The following is a 24583-nucleotide window of genomic DNA, read 5'->3' as shown; positions in this document are numbered from 1 at the left end:
TTAGGCCTGGCTGGACAAAGCCTGACATGGGATGATTTTAAGTGGGTTGTCCTCTCTTAAGAGCAGGGGTTAGCTACTGATGACCTCCTGAGGTCCTATCCAACCCTGCTAGTTCTATGAAATCATTCAAGAGGTCTCTTTAACTGCTTACAACCAGGGCCCAACTTTAGATAGGAAGGTAAAAGCCACAACAGGGCGCATGTAATGAGTTCATGCCGCTGCACTTTGAGGGGGACTCGAAGCAGTAGAAAAAATTAGCAGCGCTCTCCCGTAATCAATCCCTGGCTGCACCTTGCCTGGCTGGGGAGAGGCCTGTGCCAGTCAGGCCTGGGCCGTGCTGAGGGTGGAATAGAACCCAGGCACCGGTTCCTGCGGCTGGGCCGGCCCCTATGAGGCGGGAGCAGGCAGAACGGCGGCCCGCATTGTTTTGCGCCTGTACTTCCACTGGAGACCAGCGAGGGTCCGGCCGGGGCAGGCGGGCCAGACAGCGGCGATGGCGGCGCGGGGCGCTCCGAGCCTGAGGAGCTGGCATCACGCCGAGGAGGTGGAAGCGCTGAAGGGCGCGCTTCGCGCGACGAGGGTTCCGGGGAGACTAGCTGGCGGAGTACGCGGCGAGCTGGCACGACCCGCGAGCGCAGGCGGCGTAACGCAAGGAAGGGAGGTGAAGGCGCGTGGAGCGGGAGCGCGGGGTGGAGGTGCGCTTCGTGCACCCGGCGCCGGGCTACGTGCTGCGGACCAGCCAGGGGGGCGCCCAGCGCTGCTACCTCAACGTCTGCAGCAACCCGCTGCTGGGCCGGCCCCAGGCCCGCCAAGAGCCCCGCGGCCACCGCTGGGCCCTGCCCTACAGCCTGGCCCCCGGCCGCGAGGAGCTGGGCCGCGCCGGCCGCCGGCGCCTGGTCTACGACGTGGTCTTCCACCCGGAGACGCTGCGCCTGGCCGCCCGCAGCGCCCGCTTCAGGCGCATGGTGAGCGACACGGCGCTGGAGGCGGTGCAGAGCCGCTTCGGGGTGCAGCTGGACCGGGCCAACGCCGTCCCGCTGCGGGGCACCGCCTACAAGGGGGTCCCGCAGGCCTCAGTCATCCGCACTCCGCTGCCAGGGGACGCCCCGCCGCGGGCCGAGGAGCCCGACTCCCCGCTGCCCCCGTTCCCTTCCCCCTACTCCTACCCCGCCAGCAGCGCCCAGCAGCAGCCGTCGGCCCCCGCCGCGCCGCCCGGCCCCCAGCGGGGTGAGGGGGCTCGGCCGCCGTCCCCCACCACGCCCCGCTGGAGCCTGCGGCACCGCTCGTACGTGGACCTGCAGGACTATCGCTGCTGCCGGGACTCGGCGCCCAGCCCGGTGCCCCGGGAGCTGGTGGTGACCATCGAGCTGCCGCTGCTGAGCTCCGCCGGCCAGGCCGCCTTGGAGATCCGGGGGCGGGAGCTGCGCCTGGACTCGCAGCGGCCCGCCTACCGCCTCCGCCTCCGCCTGCCCTACGCGGTGGACGAGAACCGCGGCCAGGCCACCTTCAACAAGGCCAAGCGGCAGCTGCTGGTCACGCTGCCCGTCCTGCCTCCGCCCGGCCCGAGCCTCGCGGCCCCCGCAGAGCCCAGCGGAACGAGCCCGGAGGAGCCAGAGGCCGGCCTTGCTACGGGCCAGGAGCAGCGGGAAGAGGCAGGCCCGGCAGCCGGAGAGGAGGAGCTCGGGCTGCCTCCAACTGAGCAAGCGTGCGCGCCAGGCGGTAGCGGCCGGGCCCCCAGCAGCCTGACTCCTCCCGGGAGGCCGGTGTGCCCCGGCAGCATGGATCTTACCTCGTGCACCGCCACCAGCAGCGAGGCGGGTCCTCCCCTGGCACCCAGTAACGGCACAGATCTTCCCACCTGTCCCAGCAACAGCCTGTGCCCTGCAGTGCCCACCAAGTGCCTTAGCCGCAGCGGCTTCCCAGACCTTCCTGCGGCCCCCAGCATCTTGGCTCCTCCGGTTTGTCCCCGCTTCCAGTGCAGCCAAGACGAAGAATCTCTGACCCTGCTCTTGCAGGTGCCAAACATCCAGCCAGACAGTTTGAAGGGGGAAGTCGGCACAAATCACTATAGAGTCGGTTTCTGTTCCAAGGACGCTGCTTCCTACTCCTTCCTCTTACAGTTTCCTCTTGAAAACAAGCTGACCCCCCCAGAGACTGGTATTAATGTCTCCCCCAACAACGCTGTAATAGGACTAGCCAAATCTCCTGAGAGTGCTGGACTTTGGGGGAAGATGTACTTCGGTGTGAACAGCAACACTCTGCAGGTAAATTACCTTTAAAATGACATATCCAATATATAATGCTCCTGAAATAATCTTAAATTTAGATATGCTTTGTGGAAGGTCATAACTTAATCTGTTTGTTTGTTTGTTTATTTAAAGATTGGCTCAAGTAATAGTTAATGGAATATAAAGATTTTCACTTCTAGGCCACTAGTTCAGGTTTAAACTAGGTGAGTAGTGCCTCAAGTCCATGACCATCTGACAGCTGTTCAGTGGCCTGTGTAAATTGAACCACTACATTTGATGGCCCTATTATGATTCTTGGTGGGCGACTGTCCACATGGCTTAAGAAGCTCAGCAAGGCTCAGGATTGAATGGGGTGGAGTGAAAACTGAGCTAGAAGAGCGAGATCTGGGAAAGGTAACCCAGGATCCCTGAAGGCACTGACCAAAATCCAAGGAATGCTCAAAAGTGAGGTGGACTCTGAGGGAGAGAACTGCCTACACATTTATGATTTTTCAACAGCTCTGGCATATCCCTAGTGCTGAGTAAAGTGAAGGTGGGTAGGCAGAACTGTGTGAGGGAAGCTTGGTCTAACGTACCTGTTTTGTGGTTAAATAATTGTCTTTAATTTCTAGGGCTGTAAAGCTATCATATTCCACAAGCACTAAATTCACATGAAAAGTAGCGTATGTATGTGCACGCACATACAATTATTTTGAAATGAAAGTGTGTGAATACAGTATACACCAGTGGTTCTGAACCAGGGGTACTGAGAGGTCTTCAGGGGGTACATCAATTCATGTAGATATTTGCCTCATTTTACAACAGGCTACATAAAAAGCCCTAGTGAAGTCAATGCAAACTAAAATTTCATTCAGACAATAACTAGTTTATACTGTCCTATATACTATACACTGAAATGTAAGTACAATATTTATATTCCAGCTGATTTATTTTATAATTGTATGTAAAAATAAGAAAGCAATTTTTCAGCAATAGGGTACTGTGACATTTTTCTATTTTTGTCTGATTTTGTAAGCAAGTAGTTTTTAAGTGAGGTGAAACGGGGGGATACTCAAGACAAATCAGACTCCTCAAAGGGGTACAGTAGTCTGGAAAGGTTGAGAGTCATTGGTATACACATCCGAGTTCAAGATAGCTATATACCGCTATAACTACTGAAAGAAGACTGCTAAAACAAGCATATTAACATAAAAAGCAGCTTTAAATTTTAAAAAGTCATTGATTGCCATCTTGAATTAGAGCTCCTGTAATGTCCTGTGAGCAATCTAGATGTGATTGCTCACTTAATTTTTTCCTTATTCCCTGGGCCATGGACATTCCACATGACTTTTTCTCAGTAGTCATCTAGAAATGTCTATCTCCAACATATGGAAATACTCAAAACTGTTTTTCTTCAATGGTGAAGAGCATTCACAGGGATTTCCATGATAAAGAACTGGACTTCCCTGCACATAGAGCACTTAAAACAAACTTTCCATGTATAAGGACCCAAGAAAATGGAATCCTGGACTAATTATTCAAGCCTGGAATTTTGGGTTCAACTTCACTGTGTTCTAGAACTATGAAATCCTTTACAACTTGGAACTCACATTGTGAGATCCCCATTTTTAAAGCTGACTGGTATCTTCAGTATATTCGCTGGGCTGAGGGCCTGGAGTATGGAAAATTTCTTGCCAAAATCTGAGGATTGCAATATATTATATGACCCTTTCAGGAATTCTGGGACTATTTAATTTTTTTTTTTATTTTTTTTTTACTCAGTATATAAAGAGACAAGGTTTTGAAATTTGACGTCTAATTTTGCATGCCTACATGAAAGCCACCTTATATCACTGTGGGAGAAGTTGCTGGTGAAAGGAGTGGGTGAGAGAGAGTATTGTGGGACGGGAGTGGGATTAAAAAGTATTCCCCCACAGGGCTCTGATTTAAGGTCCTGTCCCTCAAGGCCTCTCCAAAATCCCCTCCCAGGCTGTTTGCCTAGATTTACCTAACAGCAGATCCAGATCTCTCCCACTGTTACTTATATTCCAGTCTACATCTCCTGTGTTCACACTGAATTACATTCTCCAGAATGTTGTCCTAGGCTGAACCAGGAACAGGGCTATAGGTAAATCCTGACTCCCCTCTTAAACGGGTAGCTTGCCTCTTGGCATTAGCCTATAGAATGAAATACTTAATTCTTAACAGAACTAGAAATCAGGTTTGGTCTTGTTGGATGAATCAAGAATATATTCTGCCTTCAGTAATGTTTAAACTATATTCAGAAATGGGAAGCAGATTCAGAGAGGCAGTTAATTTAGGCAGATCAGCCACCTGCAGCTTTTGGGGCAAAAGTGCCTTATTTCGTTTAATTAGAGAAATGTTGGTTAAAGTACTAACTGAAATGTATTTAACTTCCTCCAGGTTAAGAATAAGAAACATCAGGTATTCTTCAGAGTGCTGAGGAGGCTATGCTCATAGGGGTATATACTTTTATCATTGGTGGTTGTGCTCTAAAATCATCTTTGGGGGAAAAGTTACTGAATACTTAAAATCCTAAAGCCTGACCTCCCTTTAGACATTGTCTTTAGGTTTATTCCATAACATGCTAGGAATAAGATTACACAGGGAATTGTGCTCTCTCTCTCTTTTGTGGTCTATATATAGTATCACCTGTAAATGCAATAATCCCCTTACTCTTAAATCTTCTGTTTATGGGATGTGGTGGTGCTGGAAAAAAATATTGAACTTTTTCCAAAGATAGTGTAGTAATGAAAAAAGTATCTGGTACTTTTTCATCACTGAAGGACACAATCCTCTGTACCAAAAACCCAAGGTCAAACAAACTTGATTATGATGTGTGTTGGGACTTCAACTCATGAGCTGTGGTCACAAGAATGTCCACTTTATGACTGTTCTTATTTAAGATTATAATTTACCATGCTGGGAAGTGACTTAAACTTGGGCCTGTGGACTGGTTACAGAGATACACCCTATTTTCTCAGTAATTTTAGACATGCTGTGTTAGTTCATGGTTAGATCTTATAGTAGATAATGACAAGTTTTATTGTTTGTGAGAAGTTACTTAAGGCATATGTCTGAAAGAACATTGTGCAGGGGTAGGAGAGCTCTCTTAGATCCTTGTATCAACAATGACATGCCTGTGGAGTACATTTTACATCTGTGTGCAACCAAGTATACCAGAAGGATTGTGGATTGACTGTTACCCTATACAGCTGGACCTCCTCATGAATTGAGTCTAAGGGTATGTCTACACTTACAGTTTTTGCGCTGTAAGTTTCACCGGTGATAGAGAACTGGTGAAAATAAAACATTGGTTTGTGTACTCATCCACTTCCAGAGGCATCGGGGAGTGTTTACACTACCAGCACTTCCATTGCGGATGAGAGCAGCGCTGTAGGGCAGCTATCCCACAGTGCAGCTCTCTCAGTAGGTCTTGTGGGAAGAGGGGGTGAGGGGAAGGCGTTTTGAGTCCCTTCTCAGTGTCCTGTGCTGCCCTGTTTCATGTCTCAGGAGCCCCATTACTTTCTTGTCTCTTCTATGGCATTTTTTTTAAAACCTCCTGCTGTCGGGCTGCTTTCTCCACCATATCTACAAACAAAGGGCAAGAGAGCTTCAGACTTCCCATGGCTTACAGACATCGGGACACCCGTGTGTCAGAGCAGTGGAGATGCTGGCCAGAGTGGTCGCTTTTGGAACTGTGGGATATCCTCTGGAGGCTAAAAGGTGTTTACACTGCTAGAACGAGTCTTCACTTTCACACATAGGTGTGCACAGCACATTTCATTAGGGTGTGCACCCAGGGAGCCCTGCCCTCGTCCCGCCACTGCCATGCCCTAGCCCTGCCCTGCCCCCATCCAATCCCTCCTACTTCCTGCTCCCTGACTGCCCCCCTCATAACATCCAACCCCCTTGTCCCCTGACTACCCTCTCCTGGAAACCCTGCCCCGAACTGCCCCCCAGGACCCTACCCCCTATCTAAGCCTCCCGGCTTCTAGTCCCCTGACTGCCTCGACTTTTATCCCCATCCCTACCCCCAGCCAGACCCCCGGGACTCCCAGCCTATCCAACCGCTCCCCACCCTCTGACAGGACCCCCAGACCTCCGACCTCATCCACACCCCCCCTCCCCTCTCCCCAACCCTCTCCCACACCCCTGCCTCCTGAACATGCCCCCCCCCAGCCACTCTGACTCCATCCAACCCACCCCACCCCTTGCCCCTCGACCTGTTGCCCAGAGTGTCATCTCGATCAGATGCTTACCGCTTCGTGCTGCTGCTCCTCTCCTTCGCTTGGCTCCTATTCATCCCCCGCCCTTGCCCCCTCTGTTGCCCCCAGCTCTGCCCGCACCCCACGCTGCACACCCGCAGACCCGAAGGATACCCCACTGACCACAGAGTCGCTAGTCCAACCCCGATCACGCCTCATCAGTGCAGCCCGACCCCAGCCGTCCTTATTGCCGTATGATACAATAATACGTTCCTTAGTCTAGCTCTAACTCGGCACATGACTAATCCCCTACGCCCTACCCCCCCCCCCCCCCCCCACGCCAACCCCCTGGCCCTCCGCCTCTCAGCTCACTCGCCGGACCTCACTCCACCCCGCCCCCCTCCCGCCCCCCTGGACCTACTCCACCCCCACTCGCCCTCCAGCATCCACATCTCTCTAAGCACAGGTCCACCACAAGTTACACATACAACTCCCCCTACGAACCCGTAATTGACGTGGGCAACCCTCTACGTAATAAGGTGCGCCTCTCACCTTGCTAATGTTGTGAACAACACCAACTCTGATCCACATCTTTACCCTTCCTGCCTCTGTCTTGGCCGAATGGGAGCCTGTTCTTGAGTCGCTGTGTGGAATTGCAAGTATGGTGAATGTCCTACGTATTAACTAGTAGTTTCAATAACCTTTAGATATAGGATATTCCTGCAGCATCAGCCCTGCTATGTCAGCTTTCTGTGAGCAGAGCCTGCTCTTCTGCTCACAGTGCTTCCACTTGCTTTTATGTTAGAAGTCATTGACCATACTCTTAGTTCAGAGCCTTAGCCTCATACAGATCAGGGCCTACATTGTATGTCTCAGAGCCTATTTCAGCTCTCGTTACTATATCTGCGATTACCCTCCAGAGACCCCCACACATACCCCCCCCCCGGACCCAGTCTGCTCGCCTGACCCTATCGCTCCACATGACAACCTGGGACCCCCTTGGGGCCCCGTCCAACCCCCCCCCCGCCTAAACTGCCCCCCAGAGCCCCGCATCGCTAACCACCCTCTGGGATCCACCGCCTATCCAACCCCCCTGCCTCCTGTTCTGACGCCCACCCCTTCTCCAAACCGCCCCCCCGACCCTCTTACCATGAGGCTTCTAGCAGCATTCTCTGCTTGGCGCAGAGCCAGACACACTGCCCCATGGGAGTGGGCAGCTCCACCCCCCAGAATGCGGTGTGCACGGCGGCATGGCTCCAGAGGAGCGGGGAGCGTGTCTGCCTCCCCGCGGAGCCAAATACTGCCCATGAGAACGTGCAGCCCTGGTACCCAGAGCGCTGTGCACGCGGCAGCATGGCTCCAGGGGAAGCGGGGAGGTGGGGTAGGGGCCGGTGGCTTGCTGCGCTCGTCTGGGCGCTCCGGCCCACGAGTGCAGACCCCACGGCTTGCCACACCAGGAGAGTGGGGCCATTTTCCCATCCCTGCATTAGGGTGTGCCTGGGCATGCCCGGCACACACACGCCTATGTTTTCATAGCAGCGCAAAAAGAACAGTGGTAAGAGCTGTATGTCTCTCGTGAAGGTGGTTTTCTTTCTGCGGTGGAACTTTTGAGTTTCATCACAAAAAGTCATTAACAAGTGTAGACGCTCCCACAGTTTTAGTGCAAAAAAGGGACTTTTTATGCTTTAAATTGTGAGTGTAGACATACCCTAAGATAAAGCAAGCATTTTTCCCTTGCTCCTCATATGCTTTGTCATAAACAGATGGTTAAGGGTTAATGCCTCTTTTACCTGTAAAACGTTAAAAAGTTCACCTAGCCTAGCTAACACCTGACCAGAGAAACCAATGGGGGAACAAGATGTTTCAAAAGGAAGGAGGGAAGTTTTTCCTTTGTTTAGAGTTTCAGTTTCAGCCAGAGTGAAAAAGATCAATCAAGGAACCAGCCTCTTATCAGAGTACTAAGTTTTAGAAAGGAATAAATAGGTTTATGTTTATTTCTTTGTAACCTGTTGTATGCAATTAGAGGTAGAATCAAATTGGGTGTTTGGGTATTTTTTTGTGTAACTAAATTTGTACCCAGGGGAGAACATGCTCTGTGTTTTTGAATCTGTTGTCTGTGAGAGTAGCTGGTATGCTAATCTCTCCCAGAGGGTTTTCTTTTACCATTCTTTTCTTTAATTAAAAGCCTTTTTCTTAATACTTGATTGATTTTTTCCTTGTTTTAAGATCCAAGGGATTTGGATCTGTGTTCACCAGGGAATTGGTGAAGTCTCTCAAAACTACCCAGGGAAAAATGTAGTGCTTGGGGGATGGTGGCAGCGATACCAAATCTAAGCTGGTAATTAAGCTTAGACGTATCCATGCAGGTCCCCACATCTGTACCCTAAAGTTCAGAGTGGGGAAGGAACCTTGACATGGTGAGTAGCGGTGAGGGATTTTTTAGGAACCAAAAGCCAGATTTTTTTTTCCTGCTTTGACATGCTGGGAAGCAGTGAAGGAAAGATACCCTGAAGGCAAACAGATAAAGGTTTTTCTAACAAGGCTTTGTTAGAAAGGATTTCCAGCTGGGCTTAGCTGAAGGGTAATTAACAGTTTACAAAAGACAAGTTACAAACCAGTTTTTCTGGTTTCTTCTCATTCTGAGAAGTCCAGTTAAAAGCTGTGGGGTTTTTTTTTTTTTTTTTTTTGCCTCCCAAACCAATTTAGCTCAGGCAGAGCAGGGAAAAATGTCAGGCAAAGAGAAAAAAAAACCATACAAACAACAACTAAGAATTAGCCAAATCCCAGGCTGAGGAGAGCCAAAAGAACATGACAGACGATGGCAGAAAAGGCTGCTCACAAAAGAGAATGAGGAGAAAGAAAAAGAGAGAGAAAGAGAGAGAAAGCCAAGAGGCTGACCAGGAGGGCTATGGAGATCAAGAGGAGGCCCATCAAGCATTGCCTGGAATTAGCAAGGCGCTAAGCAGGAGTTACCACCCAATCTTCTCCAGTATGTTTCCCATCCAGAAAATTCCCACTACCAAGGCAGGTGGATGATACTCGAGCCTTCTTAGAAAATGCGAAGGGTCTGCTGGGTACAGCTTCCCTACAAGACCACTAACATGATAGAGCTGAGGCCACAGCTCGGTGGACCCTTAGCAGAGGTGGCGCCTGAAATGCCTAAGGAACACATGAATGATTATAAACTTTTTCAAACCAAGGCCAGAATCAGAATGGGGCTAACCTCTGAGCATGCCTGTCGGCGGTTCAGAGCCCTAAGGTGGAAACCAGATGTGTCATTTACCCAACACGCCTACCACATTGGAAAGAATTGGGATGCCTAGATATCAGGAGCAAGTGCTAACTCTCTGGAAGAGCTGTTTTTCCTAATGCAAATGGTGCAGTTCTTAGAGGGTGTTCCTAAGGAAATAGAAAGGTACATCCTAGATGAAAAGCCCAAAACTGTAACCAAGGAGGGGGAGATTGGAGCCAGATGGATGGAAGTGGCAGAAAAGAAAAAAACTACTAGCAGTTGGAGCGAATATCAGAGGGGGCAAACTGAAACTAAATCCTATCACCGGGGCAACCCAAGGCCTCACCTACAACCCAAGGAAAGCCCCAAACACCTTATTGTCCCACCTCACCAGTCTCCAGCAACCCACCTCGGCCCAGTGACCAGTCAGCTAGGTGATGTTTTAAATGTAATGAACTGGGACACACAAAGGCTCACTGCCCCAAGAACCCCAACCGACTACAGTTTATTACACCGCAGTCACACCAAAGATCCCCAGGCACAGATGCCTCTCAAATACCCTCAGAGTGAAGGGAAACCTTGAGAGTGGGCAGAAAGGTTATCGCATGGAGAGACACTGGGGCATAAGTGTCAGCTATCCACCAATCCTTAGTGGACCCCAAATTCATCAACCCAGAGGCTCAAGTGACAATTCACCCGTTCATGTCAAAATCTGTAAACTTGCCTACAGCTGAGTTGCCTGTCCAGTACAAGGGCTGGTGAGGAATGTGGACTTTTGCAGTCTATGACAATTATCCCATCCCCATGCTACTGGGGGAAGACTTGGCCAAACATGTGAAGCTGGCCAAGAGGGTGGGAATGGTCACACACAGCCAAGCCAAGCAAGCTTCCACACCCATCCCTGTTCCTGAGCCGTCCACAAGGGCCCCATCTGTGTAACCAGAGACCCAGACAGAGGCGGTGGAACCGGATCTTTTACCCATGAATGCTACAGCCATAGTGAATCCAGTCCCAGAACCGGAACTGGCAAAGCAATCAGCACCAGAACCATTGCCAGCACTGACTCCAGCGCTTGCAAACCCATCTACAGCTCCAACACCAGAGGGCCTGAACTGGAAGAAGCAGCAGACAACTCTACCCAAGAGGCTCAGCCAGAGCCTGAAGTATCACGTAGTGCACCAGCAGAGAGCGGTTCACAATCAGCGAAAACTACCCCATCACCTACATCACTTCCACAGGGACCAAGCCCAAGTCTACAGTCTAAAGAGGAACTGAGGTCTCCAGCATCAAGGGAACAGTTCCAGGCTGAGCAGGAAGCAGATGACAGCCTTCAGAAAGCTTGGGTGGCGGCACGGAGCACCCCACCACCTCTCAGCTCTTATAACCGATCCCTGTTTGTTGTAGAACAAGGACTTTTATACAAGGAGACTCTTTCTGGTGGACACCAGGAAAGACTCGGCATCCTCAAGAAGTTGGTAGTTCCAATAAGTACCGGGTAAAGCTCTTGGCTTATCCATGATCATACCCAGTGGTCATTACCGGTGAACAGAACCAAGGACCGTTTGGAATCTTTCCAGCTGGGAGGAATGGGCAAGGACGCTTGCTATTATGTCCGGTCTTGTGAGGTGTGCCAAGAGTGGGAAGCCCCAAGACAGGTCAAAGCCCTCATTCAGTTCACTCATACATTAAGGTCCCATTTCAGCGAGTAGCTGTGGATATTCTGATCCTTTCCAAAAAGAACCCCCAGAGGAAAGCAATACATACTGACTTTCATGATTTGCTACCTGATGGCCGAAGCATACCTCTAAGCAACACCGAGTGGCAAAACTGTGTTGCCAGGCCTTAGCAGACATTTTGCCAGGGTAGGTTGGCCTTCCGACATCCTTCAGATTCGGAATAATTTCCTGGCAGAGACCATGAAAAACCTGTGGGAAAGCTCATGGGTGAAATCACTTGGTTGCACCACCTTAACCACATCAACTAATGGGCCTGGTGGAGAGGTTTAATGAACTTTGGGCATGATCCGTAAATTTTAAATGAACATTCCAGTGAATTGAGACAAGTGTTGCATGCTTGCTTTTTTGCCTACAGGCTGTACCCATCCCAGTTAGGGTTGTCACATTCGACACTTTGTATGGGCATGAGGTTAAGGGGCCATTACAGTTGGTGAAGGCAGCAATGGAGGGGTTTTATGACTTACTTCATGGAACTCATTCTAGACTTTGTAAGCACCTAAAGAAACCCTCCGACACTCTTTAGCCCGTGCTAAAGAAACACCTAAGAGCCTCAGAAAGAGCAAAAGGCCTGGTATGAATAAACGTACAGAGATGTGTCCTTCAAAGAGGGACAGTTATGGTCTTAAAGGCGCTACAGGCCCATAAGATGGAAAGCGGGCATAGGAAAGGGCTATCATGGTCCCACAGACGCCTGGGGCTGTTAACTATCTCATAGCATTCCCCACCTCAACCCTAAAGCTTAAAGGTGTACATGTTATTCTCAAAGCCCTTTTATTCCAGATAATTAAGTTTGTCAGTTTACAGCCCAGGGGAGAGAATGATGCTGAGTGGCCTGAAGAGTTCTACTATGAAGGAAAAAGTGACAGTGCGGTGATGAGTAACTCTCCGCACCTTGACGTCTGCAGCGATAGGCAGATCAAGGAGTTGTGCACGTCTTTGACACCAATGTTCTCAAGCCACCCCAGGAATGGCCCGAACGGGCATACCCACTTCCATTGACACATTAATGCTTACCAATTAGAACCCACCCTAACTGGTGTCTCCTCATGCAAGCGCTATATATCGGAGATCCAAAGCAGTGCTATACAGATGGGTATACATCTGCCCCTCTAACAGTGTATGGGCATCCCAGTGCTTTCAGTTCCAACCAGATGGAAAATACTCTTTGCGTGGACTACTTAAGTTAAATGCGTAATCGTCGCCGACAACTATCTAATGCAGCCACCGATGAGCTATTGGAGAAATTGGGATAGGCCCAGTTCATCTGCATATTAGACTTAACCAAGGGTACTAAGCACAGTACCGCTAGAGAACCCGCAAGGAAGCGTCAGCCTTCATCACCCATGCAGGGTTGTATGAATTTATGTTTCCCTTCGGGTGCGACATGCACCGCCACTCCAAAGACTGTAGATGGTCTCCTAGCAGGATTGGGAGATCTGCAGTTGCCTGCCTCGATGATGTGCCATTTTTCTGATCATGGGCAAACAGGGAAAGTCTTTGAGCGTTCAGGCAGGCCAGGACTAAGTGTTAAGCTAAAAGTGTCAAATAGCAAAAACAGATGACTTACCTTTGGACACCAACGTGGGGGGTCAAAGAAAGATAAATCCTCTACAGGCCAAGGTGGATGCTATCAAAAGTGCCTGTCCCAAAGTCAAGAGAAACAGGTCCAGTCCTTCTAAGCGCATCTTCCGGGCCGGAATTTACATGGCGATTTATACACAGTACGCCAAATCGCTGCCCCACTAACGAGACCTGACAGAATGAAAGCCAAACGCAGTTCATGGACTTGATAAGTGTCGGAAGGCCTTAACCAGCTAGGTGACACTCATGTCTGACCCTGTGTAAGGGCCAGACTTTGGACAAACATTCCTAGTTAACACAGATGCATCTGAGCGTGGTTGTTAGGAGCAGGTTTTTAACGCATGGAGGACGATCAAGAATTCCATCCTGTCGGGTTTCGCAGCAAGAAACTGTCTGAGAGGGAAACCACTAGTCATCAGTAAAAAAGAATGCTGCGCCATTGCGTACGCCCTGGAAAAGTATGCCCTACGTTCCGGGAATGGCGTTTCCAGCTACAAACCGACCCATGCTGCACTGAAGTGGCTTCACACTGCCAAGGGAAACAATAAAAAATTCTTCTTCGATGGAGTTTAGCTCTCCAGATTTTGATTTGAAATTTAACACATTTCAGGGCTTCTAAACAGGAACTGATCACTCTCCCGTGAAAGTTTCCATAGTTAATGTTAAATTGTCCTTAAAATGTGAAAAATCATGTAGTTTTACATAATAGTAGTATATTAAGGTGCATGTCTTTTTATTATTGTTTATTCAAAGTTCTAGGAAGAATCACCGCCAGTGTGGTTCACGCGGGGGGCGCGTCATAACAGATGGTTAAGGTTATGCTCTTTTACCTGTAAAGGTTAAAAAGTTCACCTGCCTAGCTAACACCTGACCAGAGGACCTATGAGGGACAAGATGCTTCAAAAGGAAGGAGGGAAGTTTTTCCTTTATTTAGAGTTTCAGTTTTCAGCCAGAGTGAAAAGATCAGGAACCAGCGCTCTTATCAGAGTACTAATTTAGAAAGGAAAATAGGTTTATGTTTATATCTTTGTAACCTGTTGTATGCAATTAGAGTAGAATCAATTGGGTGTTTGGGTATTTTTTTTGTGTAACTAAATTTGTGCCCGGGAACATCCTCTGTGTTTGGAACTCTGTTGTCTGTGAGAATAGCTGGTATGCTAATATCTCCCAGAGGGTTTTATTTTACCTTTCTTTTCTTTAATTAAAAGCCTTTTTCTTAATACCTGATTGATTTTTCCTTGTTTTTAGATCCAAGGAGATTGGATCTGTGTTCACCAGGGAATTGGTGAAGTCCCTCAAAACTACCCAGGGAAAAATGTAGTGCTTGGGGGATGGTGGCAGCGATACCAAATCTAAGCTGGTAATTAAGCTTAGAAGTGTCCATGCAGGTCCCCACATCTGTACCCTAAGGTTCAGAGTGGGGAGGGAACCTTGACATGCTTATATTAGTTTTGTAGGAGTTGGACATATGAAATTTATAGTCTTACCTAACTGCATATATTAATGCTTCCTTGTTGTAAGTCTGACTGGCCCCTTTGTAATAAAGTAATCAATTCTGTATATAATACTGTAACAGCTGTAACTTCTACCTAGTATTATCGTAAGCACATGCGTGGATATGTACTTCAGAAATGTTGTATTTTCTAACATCTAAACTCCTATCTTTTTTGGTGATAAGGCACATTGTAGGGAAAATCCTATTTTGTTAAAGGTAAATGTCCTCCACAGTTGTCTGTCACAGAGGTGTTGACAAGAGAGGCCATGGGAACTTTTTATATAGTCTGTCATTTAAATGTTTTAAAAGGAACCCTCAAGACTGAAAGTCCCTAAAATAGCCAATCTCACAATCTCTTTAAAAATATCATTATTTTTTTTAAATTTTAAGTGTCAGAAAAAATGTTTATCATCAACCTTTCCAAAATCAGGGCTGCATTATGGATACAAGTGTGGTAATCCACTATATATGAACCCACAGGGCTGTGTTCTGAAGTGCAGGGTTCATGTATATTTAAAGCCCTTTCCAACTTCCAAGAACAAAGCTGTCCATGAGAGCTGAGGGGATGTCACAGTGCGCCCAGAAAATCTGCTTCCCTGCAAACCAAAACAAAGCTAGTGGATCTTGCTGTTTTTATTTATGAAAGTAGTGGTAGCCTATCTTCAGTGCTGGACAAAATTTTTCCTATTATTTCAAAGCAATTTTGAATGTGACTACAAGTCTTCCTTGAAAATTTTGTCTTTGTTGATATAGTTGTTTGCAGTTTTTGTAGAGTACTAACTTTCCTGTCTAAAAAAAGAGTTCACCTAGTCCTAATCACAGTATATTACTTATTACAAGAGGATGCTAGAAACTAACTTTCAAGATTACTCCTGTGTTTTATTTTGGGGTCAATTAATTCTGTACTGAAGATTTCGAGACACTTAGCAAATTTTTAGCAGGTCACAGAAGGGAAAAAAAGAGAACTTCATTGCTTGGTTTTGAAGTATTATCTTCCCTAAACTCTTACTCATATAAAGCAAACTGAATAACCATTGTTAGGTGCATTATGGGACTGGACTAGATGATCTCTCGAGGTCCCTTCAAGTCCTGTGATTCAATGCTCCTATTAAAAAGAACAGGAGTACTTGTGGCACCTTAGAGACTAACAAATTTATTTGAGCATAAGCTTTCATGGGCTAAAACCCACTTCATCGGATGCATAGAATGGAACACACAATATATTTATACATAGAGAGAACATGAAAAGGTGGGAGTAGCCATACCAACTGTAAGAGGCCAATGAATTGAGTGCTCATGTTGTATGTAATCAAGAGGAGACTTCAACAGAAACCATAGATGTCTACAGTTTGTTCCTCAGCAAGAACAACCAACAGAGCAAACTCTACAGATGGCAGATGCAGTACAAGATGATGAGGGCTCAAGGATTCCAGACAGCCAGTCATTGTAACTAATGGCCAACCAAATGACCAAGCTGTTATGCAGCCAGATCATGTAATTGGAAAACCAGTACCATTCAGAGACACTTAACAGACAAAGACAGCGTAATAGCATAAATACTGTAAACGGTAGGAATGTAGAACTTAAAGGGGGAGATGTAACAGAATGCTAAAGTTTATTATATTGTTCTGCCACTAGGTGGCACTGTGTGAAATACCATCTTTAAGCTAATGTCAGTCATCGCAGACAAAGCATTAAAGGATCTTATGATACACACTAGATGTGTTTGGCTCGCTGAGAAGCAAGCTGGGAAGTTAGTCCATGTCTGGTACAGGAGCATGACAGGGATATCAATGGCTAAGCCCTTTCTACAAAACATAATCACTGTTACTACCATTGGTGGTGGATGCTGCTAGTGTAAACAAGCCCTCTACTGTATTCTCTTCATGAATAACCTCTCTCCACCCTCCCTATCTGTCCTGCTGTCTGTGTACATTAATTGAATTGTAAACTCTTTGGGCAGAAAATGGGTTTAATTCAATACTTTGTAAATTGGCAGTATATACATGATCTCCAAAGTTTCATTTAATGTTGTATGACTATGGAACTGTTTCATGCTCCCAATTATAGCTTCTTTTAACAATCAAAATTATATCTTTGAGAGCCCAGACACAGTTGGATGTGAGAGCTGAAAATATTCAGAATTGTCTGATTGCATCTAAGATCAACAGGACTTCCTTGATGGCTGGACTTTTCTGGTATTCTAGCTCTTATTAGGTTGATGAAATGAGGGAGTGAAAAAGGGAATGAGGGATTTAAGTGTGTATATGAAACCAATCCAAGTAATTGAGAATCTTGGAAAAAGGGGTTTAATCTTTTTCCAACTACACCGCTACCTCGATATAAGGCCACCCGATATAACATGAATTTGGATATTATGCGGTAAAGCAGCACTCCGGGGGGGCGGGGCTGTGCACTCCGGCAGATCAAAACAAGTTCAATATAACACAGTTTCACTTATAACGCGGTAAGATTTTTTGGCTCCCAAGGACAGTATTTCGAGGTAGAGGTGTATTTTACATAATGGAAGGATTTATTGTTAAATAGAAAAAGAAACAGATGAATAAATCTATAAAGTATTATTGTCTTTATTAAACAACAAGATATTCCTGGTTGTATTTTTGGACTATTAATATCCACAGCTGGTTTGAGTCATAAGATGAGTAGCAACATGCTTCACAGCGCACCTGAATCACATATGAATAGTCCTAAAAATATACCCTGGAGTATCTTATTTAACTGTAAACTGCATTTCATTCCAATCCACTTGTATTTACTCATACCTGAATGAAGATCTAAAGAGAGAAGTTTGTTACACAGATCTGAAATAGATATTGTCATATATATATTTCATACTCTCCACTCTAGAAGGCGTCAAGTATCAGAGGGGTAGCCGTGTTAGTCTGGATCTGTAAAAGCAGCAAAGAATCCTGTGGCACCTTACAGACTAACAGACGTTTTGGAGCATGAGCTTTTGTGGGTAAATACCCATGACATGCATCCGACGAAGTGGGTATTCACCCACGAAAGCTCATGCTCCAAAACGTCTGTTAGTCTATAAGGTGCCACAGGATTCTTTGCCACTCTAGAAGGCCTAATCTTGAAATCTGATGACTAAAATGAGCTGTACTTACAAACTAATTAGATGTTTAAAGAACGAGTAGTTATTTGTGGCACCTTAGAGACTAACAAATTTATTTGGGCATAAGCTTTTGTGGGCTAAACCCCACTTCATCGGATGATAATTAAGCAAACCCACAGATCCAGAACTTTTTAAAATCGAATATCAAAAGAGAAGGGAAGGCGATGGAAATAATTTTCTCATTGTAATTGTTCCTCAGATGGAAACTTAAAACAAACACATTACATGTAGAAAATATGCCTCCCTTTAAACCATTGCCTTTTGTGTGAGGCAGACCCATGTTTTGTACAGAAATCATTTAAACCATTTTCTTCATGTTCATCTCACTTCTTCTGAATGTCTTATTGAGAATTTATTAAACCAGAGATTTAAACAGATATTGTTTTCACAAGTAGTGTGGGTGTCTCAGCTGCATATTCAGAATCAGAATTTTATATGTATCTATATATTTAGTGGGTTGCTGGGTACAAAACACTGACACACAATCTGAAAAGAACATGTAAACATGTAACTTCATTTTTTTTTTTTTTTTTTTGCCTTTAGGAAAGGTTGTTTGTCAATGACGAAAATGTTGATGAATTTCTGGGCAATGTCTTGTGCCCTTCATTCCTCAAACAGACAACACTGGAAAGCCAACCATTAATTGAAGTACTTGATGTTACTGAGGTCAAAAGTCAAATCAGATTAAAGGTAAGGGTCTGCTTAGCAATGATACGTGGCACTTCTATACTTTAACAAGAATAGAGTGTGAAACCTCCCTCAAATGGAGTCATTCCTGCTTTGTTTGGGCACTGTTGAAAATCATGTATAGGAAGTGATGTTTGCAAGTGTAAACATCTGTTTTTGGAAAGGTCAATTTACTTTAAACTCCATTTAATTTAATTTTGAATGGTGAAGTGGAACTACATACAGTTCTGGCTTAGCAACAGTTTTATTGGGATGACAGTGATACATTATGTTGTTTCATGTATAAATACCTATATAATAAATCCCTCCTTCATATTAAAACAAAAATAGTCACCAATTTATATCTCAGTAGTATTCAGGGGATCCAGACCCAGAAAGCGCTTCCAGTTCACAGCCACTTAGCTGTGCTGGAGTCTACACTCTCCAGACAAACCAGGGGTAGGGACTTCATTGGAATAGAACCGGTCTGAGGCTTGTCTGCACTGCAGAATTCTGGTGGCAAAACAGCAAAAGTGTACACACAGCAGTGCCACTTTTGGTGACAAAACTTTTCCATTTTTTGGTGACAAAATAAAACCACCTCGATGAGAGACGTAAGGCTTTTTGCACAAAAGTTTTGTCGACAAAGTGCCAGTGTAGATGCTGCCATTCATTATGTTGATGTAACTGGCCTCCCCTAGTATCACACAAAGCCTGCTGTGACCGTTCAGCTCACTGTTTTGAACTTGGCTGCCCTGCAGGCATGCACCCCTCCCCTTTCAAAACTCCAGGAGCTTTGACATTTCCTCATCCTGGAAAGATCACCCAGCTGCTGAGGATGCCGCTTCCAGTAGCTGAGGAGGCTGTGGAAGAACTCAAGGGAATTGCAAAACTGCAGGCTGGCAGAGTAGGGTGCTGCTGTGGGGGAGCGAGAGAAACTGCTGTGGATTGGTTGCTCAGGCTGCTGTCTCAACTTAGAGACAGCCTGCCGTCACACACTTACCCAACACACACACACTCACTGGCTCTCATATATGTACTCCTCTCACACACTTCCCAAACAAACACACTGTCTTCCCCGCCCCCCGTAACAAATGCACATCACTCTCCCACCTTCCCCCCACATACGCTTCAATCTGCTAGGATGCCCACAACAATGGGATTGAGAAACCTGCATCATGTGACACTATACTTACCCCATGAGGCATTGAAAACCCCTCCCAAAGCACCATGTGACCAGTTGCACGGTGGAATAGCAACCCACAGTGCACTGCTCTTTGTTGATGCAAGAGCTGCTAGTGTGGATAGGCTCTTCTAACACAAGGAGCATAGTGCAACAGTGGTTAATTAAAGTGCTTTAATTCAAGCAGCATAACTTCTGTTGACAAAACTCTGCAGTGTAGACAAGGCCTGACTCTCCAACTCTTCTTTAAGGATGTGCTCAATATGAACAAGTGAAGAGTCCATGTCCCTCCATATACACAATTTTGAATAAAGTTTTGGAGCCCTGTGGATATAGTGTACAGTACACCACTGGTTCTCAGCCAATAGCTAGATGAGTTGATGTACACCCTGGTCTGAGGGTACACAAAGATTTTCCGGGGTACATCAACTCATCTAGATGTTTGTCTAGTTTTACAACAGTCTACATAAAAAGCGCTAATGAAGTCAGTACAAACTAAAATTTCGTACGACTTGTTTATACTTCTCTATATACTATACACTGAAATGTAAGTATAATATTTATATTCCAATTTATTTATTTTATAGTTATATGGCAAAAATGAGAAAGTAAGCAATTGTTCAGTACTAGTGTGCTGGGACACTTTTTTGTTTTTTTTATGTCTGATTTTGTAAGCACGTAGTTTTTAAGTGAGGTGAAACTTTGGGGTACTCAAGATAAATGAGACTCCTGGACAGTGTAGAGTAGTCTGGAAAGGTTGAGAGTCACTGGCATACTACACTGGTTTAGGTACCTCTGAATTTAAAACCTTTCATGCTGATGGATGCAGCTCAAGACAGAAGCCCACAAGGCCCAAAATTTGTAGCTTGGAATGTGGAGGTCACAGACAGGAGGCTTAGGGAGAGGACAGAAAACTTGTTGTTTTGGGGATTGTAATGAGGACGGACTATGCTGAGATGGGCAGGGAGAGGTCGCAGCGGGACTGTCAGGAAGGTAGAGGGTACCTTGGAAAGTTTGTCTGGATAACAATCCCAACTTTTTCTGTTTATTTGACCTGAGCTAAATCTTTGAATCTTGTGAATTTTCCCTGTGAATTAGGGCATTCTTGTGTGAATCCAGGGTTCTCTTCTACACAAGAGCAATGGGACTAGAGGATTAACATGGGACTAGGAGGCAGGACTTTATGAATTCTAATCTCACCACTGCCATTCATGTGGTGTCAACTAACCGACTCTCCTCCCTCCGTTTTCCCATTAGTTCAAAGGACATATAATGCAGCTTACCACTGAGGGGTATAGTAAGCTTACGCATTATCTCCATTTTATCAAACACAAAACTGAGGCACATAGGATAAGTAACTTGCCAGAAGTCTTACAAAAAATACATGGCAGTGTCAGGCAACTCTTCTTACTCCTAGTCTCCTGCCTTAACCAGAAATCTATCCTTTCTGCCCCCTTCATTGTCTGAATACACAGAGATACAGCCACACTTATAAACAAAAAAAAAATTAATTATATCTTAACCCTTTACAATAACTGAACAAGTTTGGAAAAAGCTTTCTCTGCTTTTTCAGTTTAACTTTGTCCATAGTAACTTTCACTGGTTCCCATCTCTAGTGAACATTTCCTCTCGTTTGTATGAAATTGTCAGAGTAATAGAGAGCACAACATTTTTAAGATAGGAAAATGTGATGGTAAAACTACCAAAGCTGATGGGGATTTGGGCAGGCGTAGCACCTGAAACTTAACTCCTTTTTAAACACATTAAATTTCAAGTCGACAGAGTCTGTTTAAGTTCCATCTACAACTGTATGCTGCAGCTCTAGCCAACACTTAAATGCTAATCCAGAAACCAAAGTTCAGAAGTGGAATTTGGACTTTGATACTAACGTAGCTGAATAAAGAACTTACTTCAGGGCTAGTTGCTCCACTGTTATTTCAATGAACTCTTCTTTCAATTGATTATGGTTAAACTATCCATTAGATTGAGAATTTTTCCAAGTTTCACTTTGCATCACACTGTGGTGTTACCTCATTTGTATTTACATATTTTTGCATCGTTCCAAATTAACTGTGTTATATGTTTTGTCCCTCACTTTTGTAATTTATTCAATATTTAGCCCTAGTTTAAGATGCATGTTTTGTGCAGATCTCAAAATAAGATTAGCCTTGCATATTTAGTTTTGTTTGTACTTAACAATGGAGATGCTCCGCAGCGGTGCAGTGGGCCTAAATTCTGTGGCAAGGGTCCCTGATTAATGACACTGAATTATGTGTTGCCTTAGCATTTGTGGCAGCTTCAAATAATGTCAATAATAAGGTTTTAGTTAAATAAATAATCACTGCAGTAATCCCTTAACCTGCTATTAATTACAACAATTTGGTTTTATATTTTTTCAATTTTACGCCATCTTTAGTTTTCAGCAAGCTGCAGAGTTGTGAAGTTCCAATATATCACTGCATTTCTAGTCTGAGTGCATTGTAGAAGTCTTTGGAGGAAAGCTGGGGATTTTGGACACTGAATAAACCAGGGGTTCTCAAACTGCACTGCAACCCCCTTCTGACAAGAAAAATGACTACATGGCCCCAGGATCGGGGAGCAAAGCCTGAGCTTGCTAGGCCCCACTGCTGCAGGCAGGGGGGCCAAAGCCCGAGCCCTGCCATTGTGGGAGGTGGGGGCGGAGTGCAAAGCCTGAGTGAGCCCCACCACACCAGACAGGGGGGCCAAAGCCCCAGGGCTATAGCCCCATGTGAGGGGCCTGTAATCTGAGCCCCACCACCCAGGGCTGAAGCCCTCAGGCCAGGCTTCACCTCCAGTTCTGGGCCCCAGCAAATCTAACGCCAGCCCTGACGACCCCATTAAAATGTGGTCCTGACCCTGTTTCAGAACCACTGGGATAAACAGATTTGGCTTTTGGCACCGACAAAGTGAAGGAGAGAGGGAAGGCAGCCTGGGGTGTTGATACCCAAGAGGTGGATGATGCTTTTGTCACTGGTAAGGGAATGAATCTTCTCTTACTTGCTTGTTGACAGGGTGACAGTAACTCATTTGGGTTGTGGGGAGTAGACTAGAGAAGGTTTGGAAGGGTAATGAATCTTGAAATTGCTAGTTCCCGGAACTAGGCAACTGCCTTTGACAACATTGAGCCACTCTACCACAGCCAGACACACACTATTTACTAACAATGGATACACATTATGTAAAAGCTTCTGCTGAAATAACCAACAGCAAAAAAGTGAATGTTTATCTATGATATTCAGTCATCTGGTTTCAGAGCGCTCACCTTAGTGAGATGAACAAGAACAGTTCTCTGACATTGTTTTATGCACACTCAAGACAACACTGCATTAGTTAAACTTTCCACATGTGACAGGGACATAGTTTTCATAACCCTACAGGCTAGGAGCATTTCCTCCAACGAAAGTTTATATTCTGGGGCCAATTTTGCAGCCGTGAATTTGTGGAAAATGCAAGGCTGTGCACATAACCCAACTGTGATCATTTGCTCTTTCTTCCACTATTAACTGTTGTATATCATTACCAATTTGCAGCTGTCCAGCAACTCTTTCCACAGCAGAGTAAAACCTTAGGGTGAGAAATAATCTGTAACACACTCCCATGTGCATTTTGATTACAGTATTGGGAAACCCTCAGCACAGGTCTGATTTAGCTTTCTGAAATCACAGACTAACACAGATTGTAGATCTCATCAAAATAAATGCATTTGAGTTATTCAGTATCTAGGCCTCCCCTTGATAACACACACAAATGCTCAGTCTACATTAAGTGTTAAGGTATCAAAGTACAATTAATTACCTGTGTGTTTTTTCTCAACAGTTACAGGAGGTTAAACAGTGTGAACTTGGTGAAAAAGAACAAACAGTTAATTCAGGAAGAGATCAAGTTGAAAAAGAGAATAGAAACAGCTTCAGAACAAATACAGAAGCCAACCATATTGCAGCTGACACAGCTGGAGAACATGATATGGAAACTGACATGACTTCTGGATCTTTTACAACTGATAAAACAATAGGAGTAGTAGATTGTAGTTCAGGCCATTATTTGCAGCTTGAACCTATTGACACTAGTTTAGCAATTTCTGGGAAATCTCAGATAAATGAACCACAATTAGAATTTGCTTTCACAACAGGCAAAAGTGCCACGTCCTCAGACTGTGAAAAGCAAGAATTACTTCATTTGGAAGAGCAGGCAAAAATAAGAGAGGATGAAGAGGTCATGTCTTCAGAGCCAGCAGAAGAGAACAAACATCATTTGAACTGTAGACCAGTTTCTCCAGTTGTAAAGGAAATTAATATGCAAGATGGAAGTGTGCAAATTGTTAGAGATCACACAATGCACTGTGCATTAATTTTTCAAAATTCTTTGTTGTATGAATTGGATTAAGTTATGTCAGGATTTTAACTATAATGGTCGGTTTATCATCTGCAGTTTAGGCTTCTGGTTTTTTGGCATTTAAATCATTGCATAGAAACCAGGAATCTGAACCTGAGTCTGACAGCTTCTGTAAGAGGAACCGATTTGTTTTGTTTACAAGTCAACTTTTGTTAATTTTGATTTTTTACAAGTTTTAAACTTTCTTTAAAATAAAAGTATTTTCAAAAGAAATGTTAAATTGAGTAGAAATTAAAACATATAAACTGCACCAGTGGATTACTGTCCCTTCAAGAACTTGGACTTGGATCTTGATTAGTTGGGTAATCTCTCTAATGTATTAAGTTTTTTTATGTTTGTGTATGTATTTGTTTTTGTAATGCTTCTCTCCAGATCTGGTATCTTTGTTCAACCTAATGACAAGCAATACCCATCATTTGAAGTAAATATTTGCCAGTACTCATTTTGTGGATTGTAAGGTTAGACTGCTAGTGATTTTTGGCAAATAGAATTTTTCATTCCAGGGAGAAGCCCACTTTTTAATTAGTCTCCTTAAAATAAATGTTTATACTGCTATCTTCTCCTCCTACTTTCCTTCAGATACACAGTCTCCAAATACACCAATGCAACCATGTTTAACTAATTTGTTTCTTTGTTATCCAGTGTATTAAAACCTGCATTTTCCAACATCTCTGCATT

The 24583-nt window shown here is 45.2% G+C and overlaps 1 protein-coding gene across 1 annotated transcript; it reads left to right on the top strand.

Annotated features, from left to right (window-relative positions):
- The first annotated feature begins 943 nt into the window (after nt 1-943).
- Nucleotides 944-24573, top strand: DNAAF2 (dynein axonemal assembly factor 2). The gene is made up of 3 exons (XM_032768751.2): nt 944-2264; nt 18187-18333; nt 23330-24573. Exons 1-3 carry the CDS (start codon nt 963-965, stop codon nt 23894-23896), a joined length of 2016 nt encoding a protein of 671 aa, XP_032624642.2. The 5' UTR covers nt 944-962; the 3' UTR covers nt 23897-24573.
- The last annotated feature ends 10 nt before the right edge of the window (nt 24574-24583 follow it).

The sequence above is a fragment of the Chelonoidis abingdonii genome, chromosome 4, assembly GCF_003597395.2.
Source record: "Chelonoidis abingdonii isolate Lonesome George chromosome 4, CheloAbing_2.0, whole genome shotgun sequence".
In the NCBI taxonomy this organism is placed as follows: Eukaryota; Metazoa; Chordata; order Testudines; family Testudinidae; genus Chelonoidis; species Chelonoidis abingdonii.
The sequence above is the reverse complement of the archived record's forward strand: the minus strand, read 5'-3'. Positions and strand labels throughout refer to the sequence as shown.

Coding starts and splice junctions, on each gene's coding strand:
- DNAAF2 (XM_032768751.2), top strand. CDS start 963: ATGGTGAGCGACACGGCGCTGGAGGCGGTGCAGAGCCGCTTCGGGGTG. Junction 2,265..18,186: donor TGAACAGCAACACTCTGCAG/GTAAATTACCTT, acceptor TTTTGCCTTTAG/GAAAGGTTGTTTGTCAATGA. Junction 18,334..23,329: donor AAAGTCAAATCAGATTAAAG/GTAAGGGTCTGC, acceptor TTTTCTCAACAG/TTACAGGAGGTTAAACAGTG.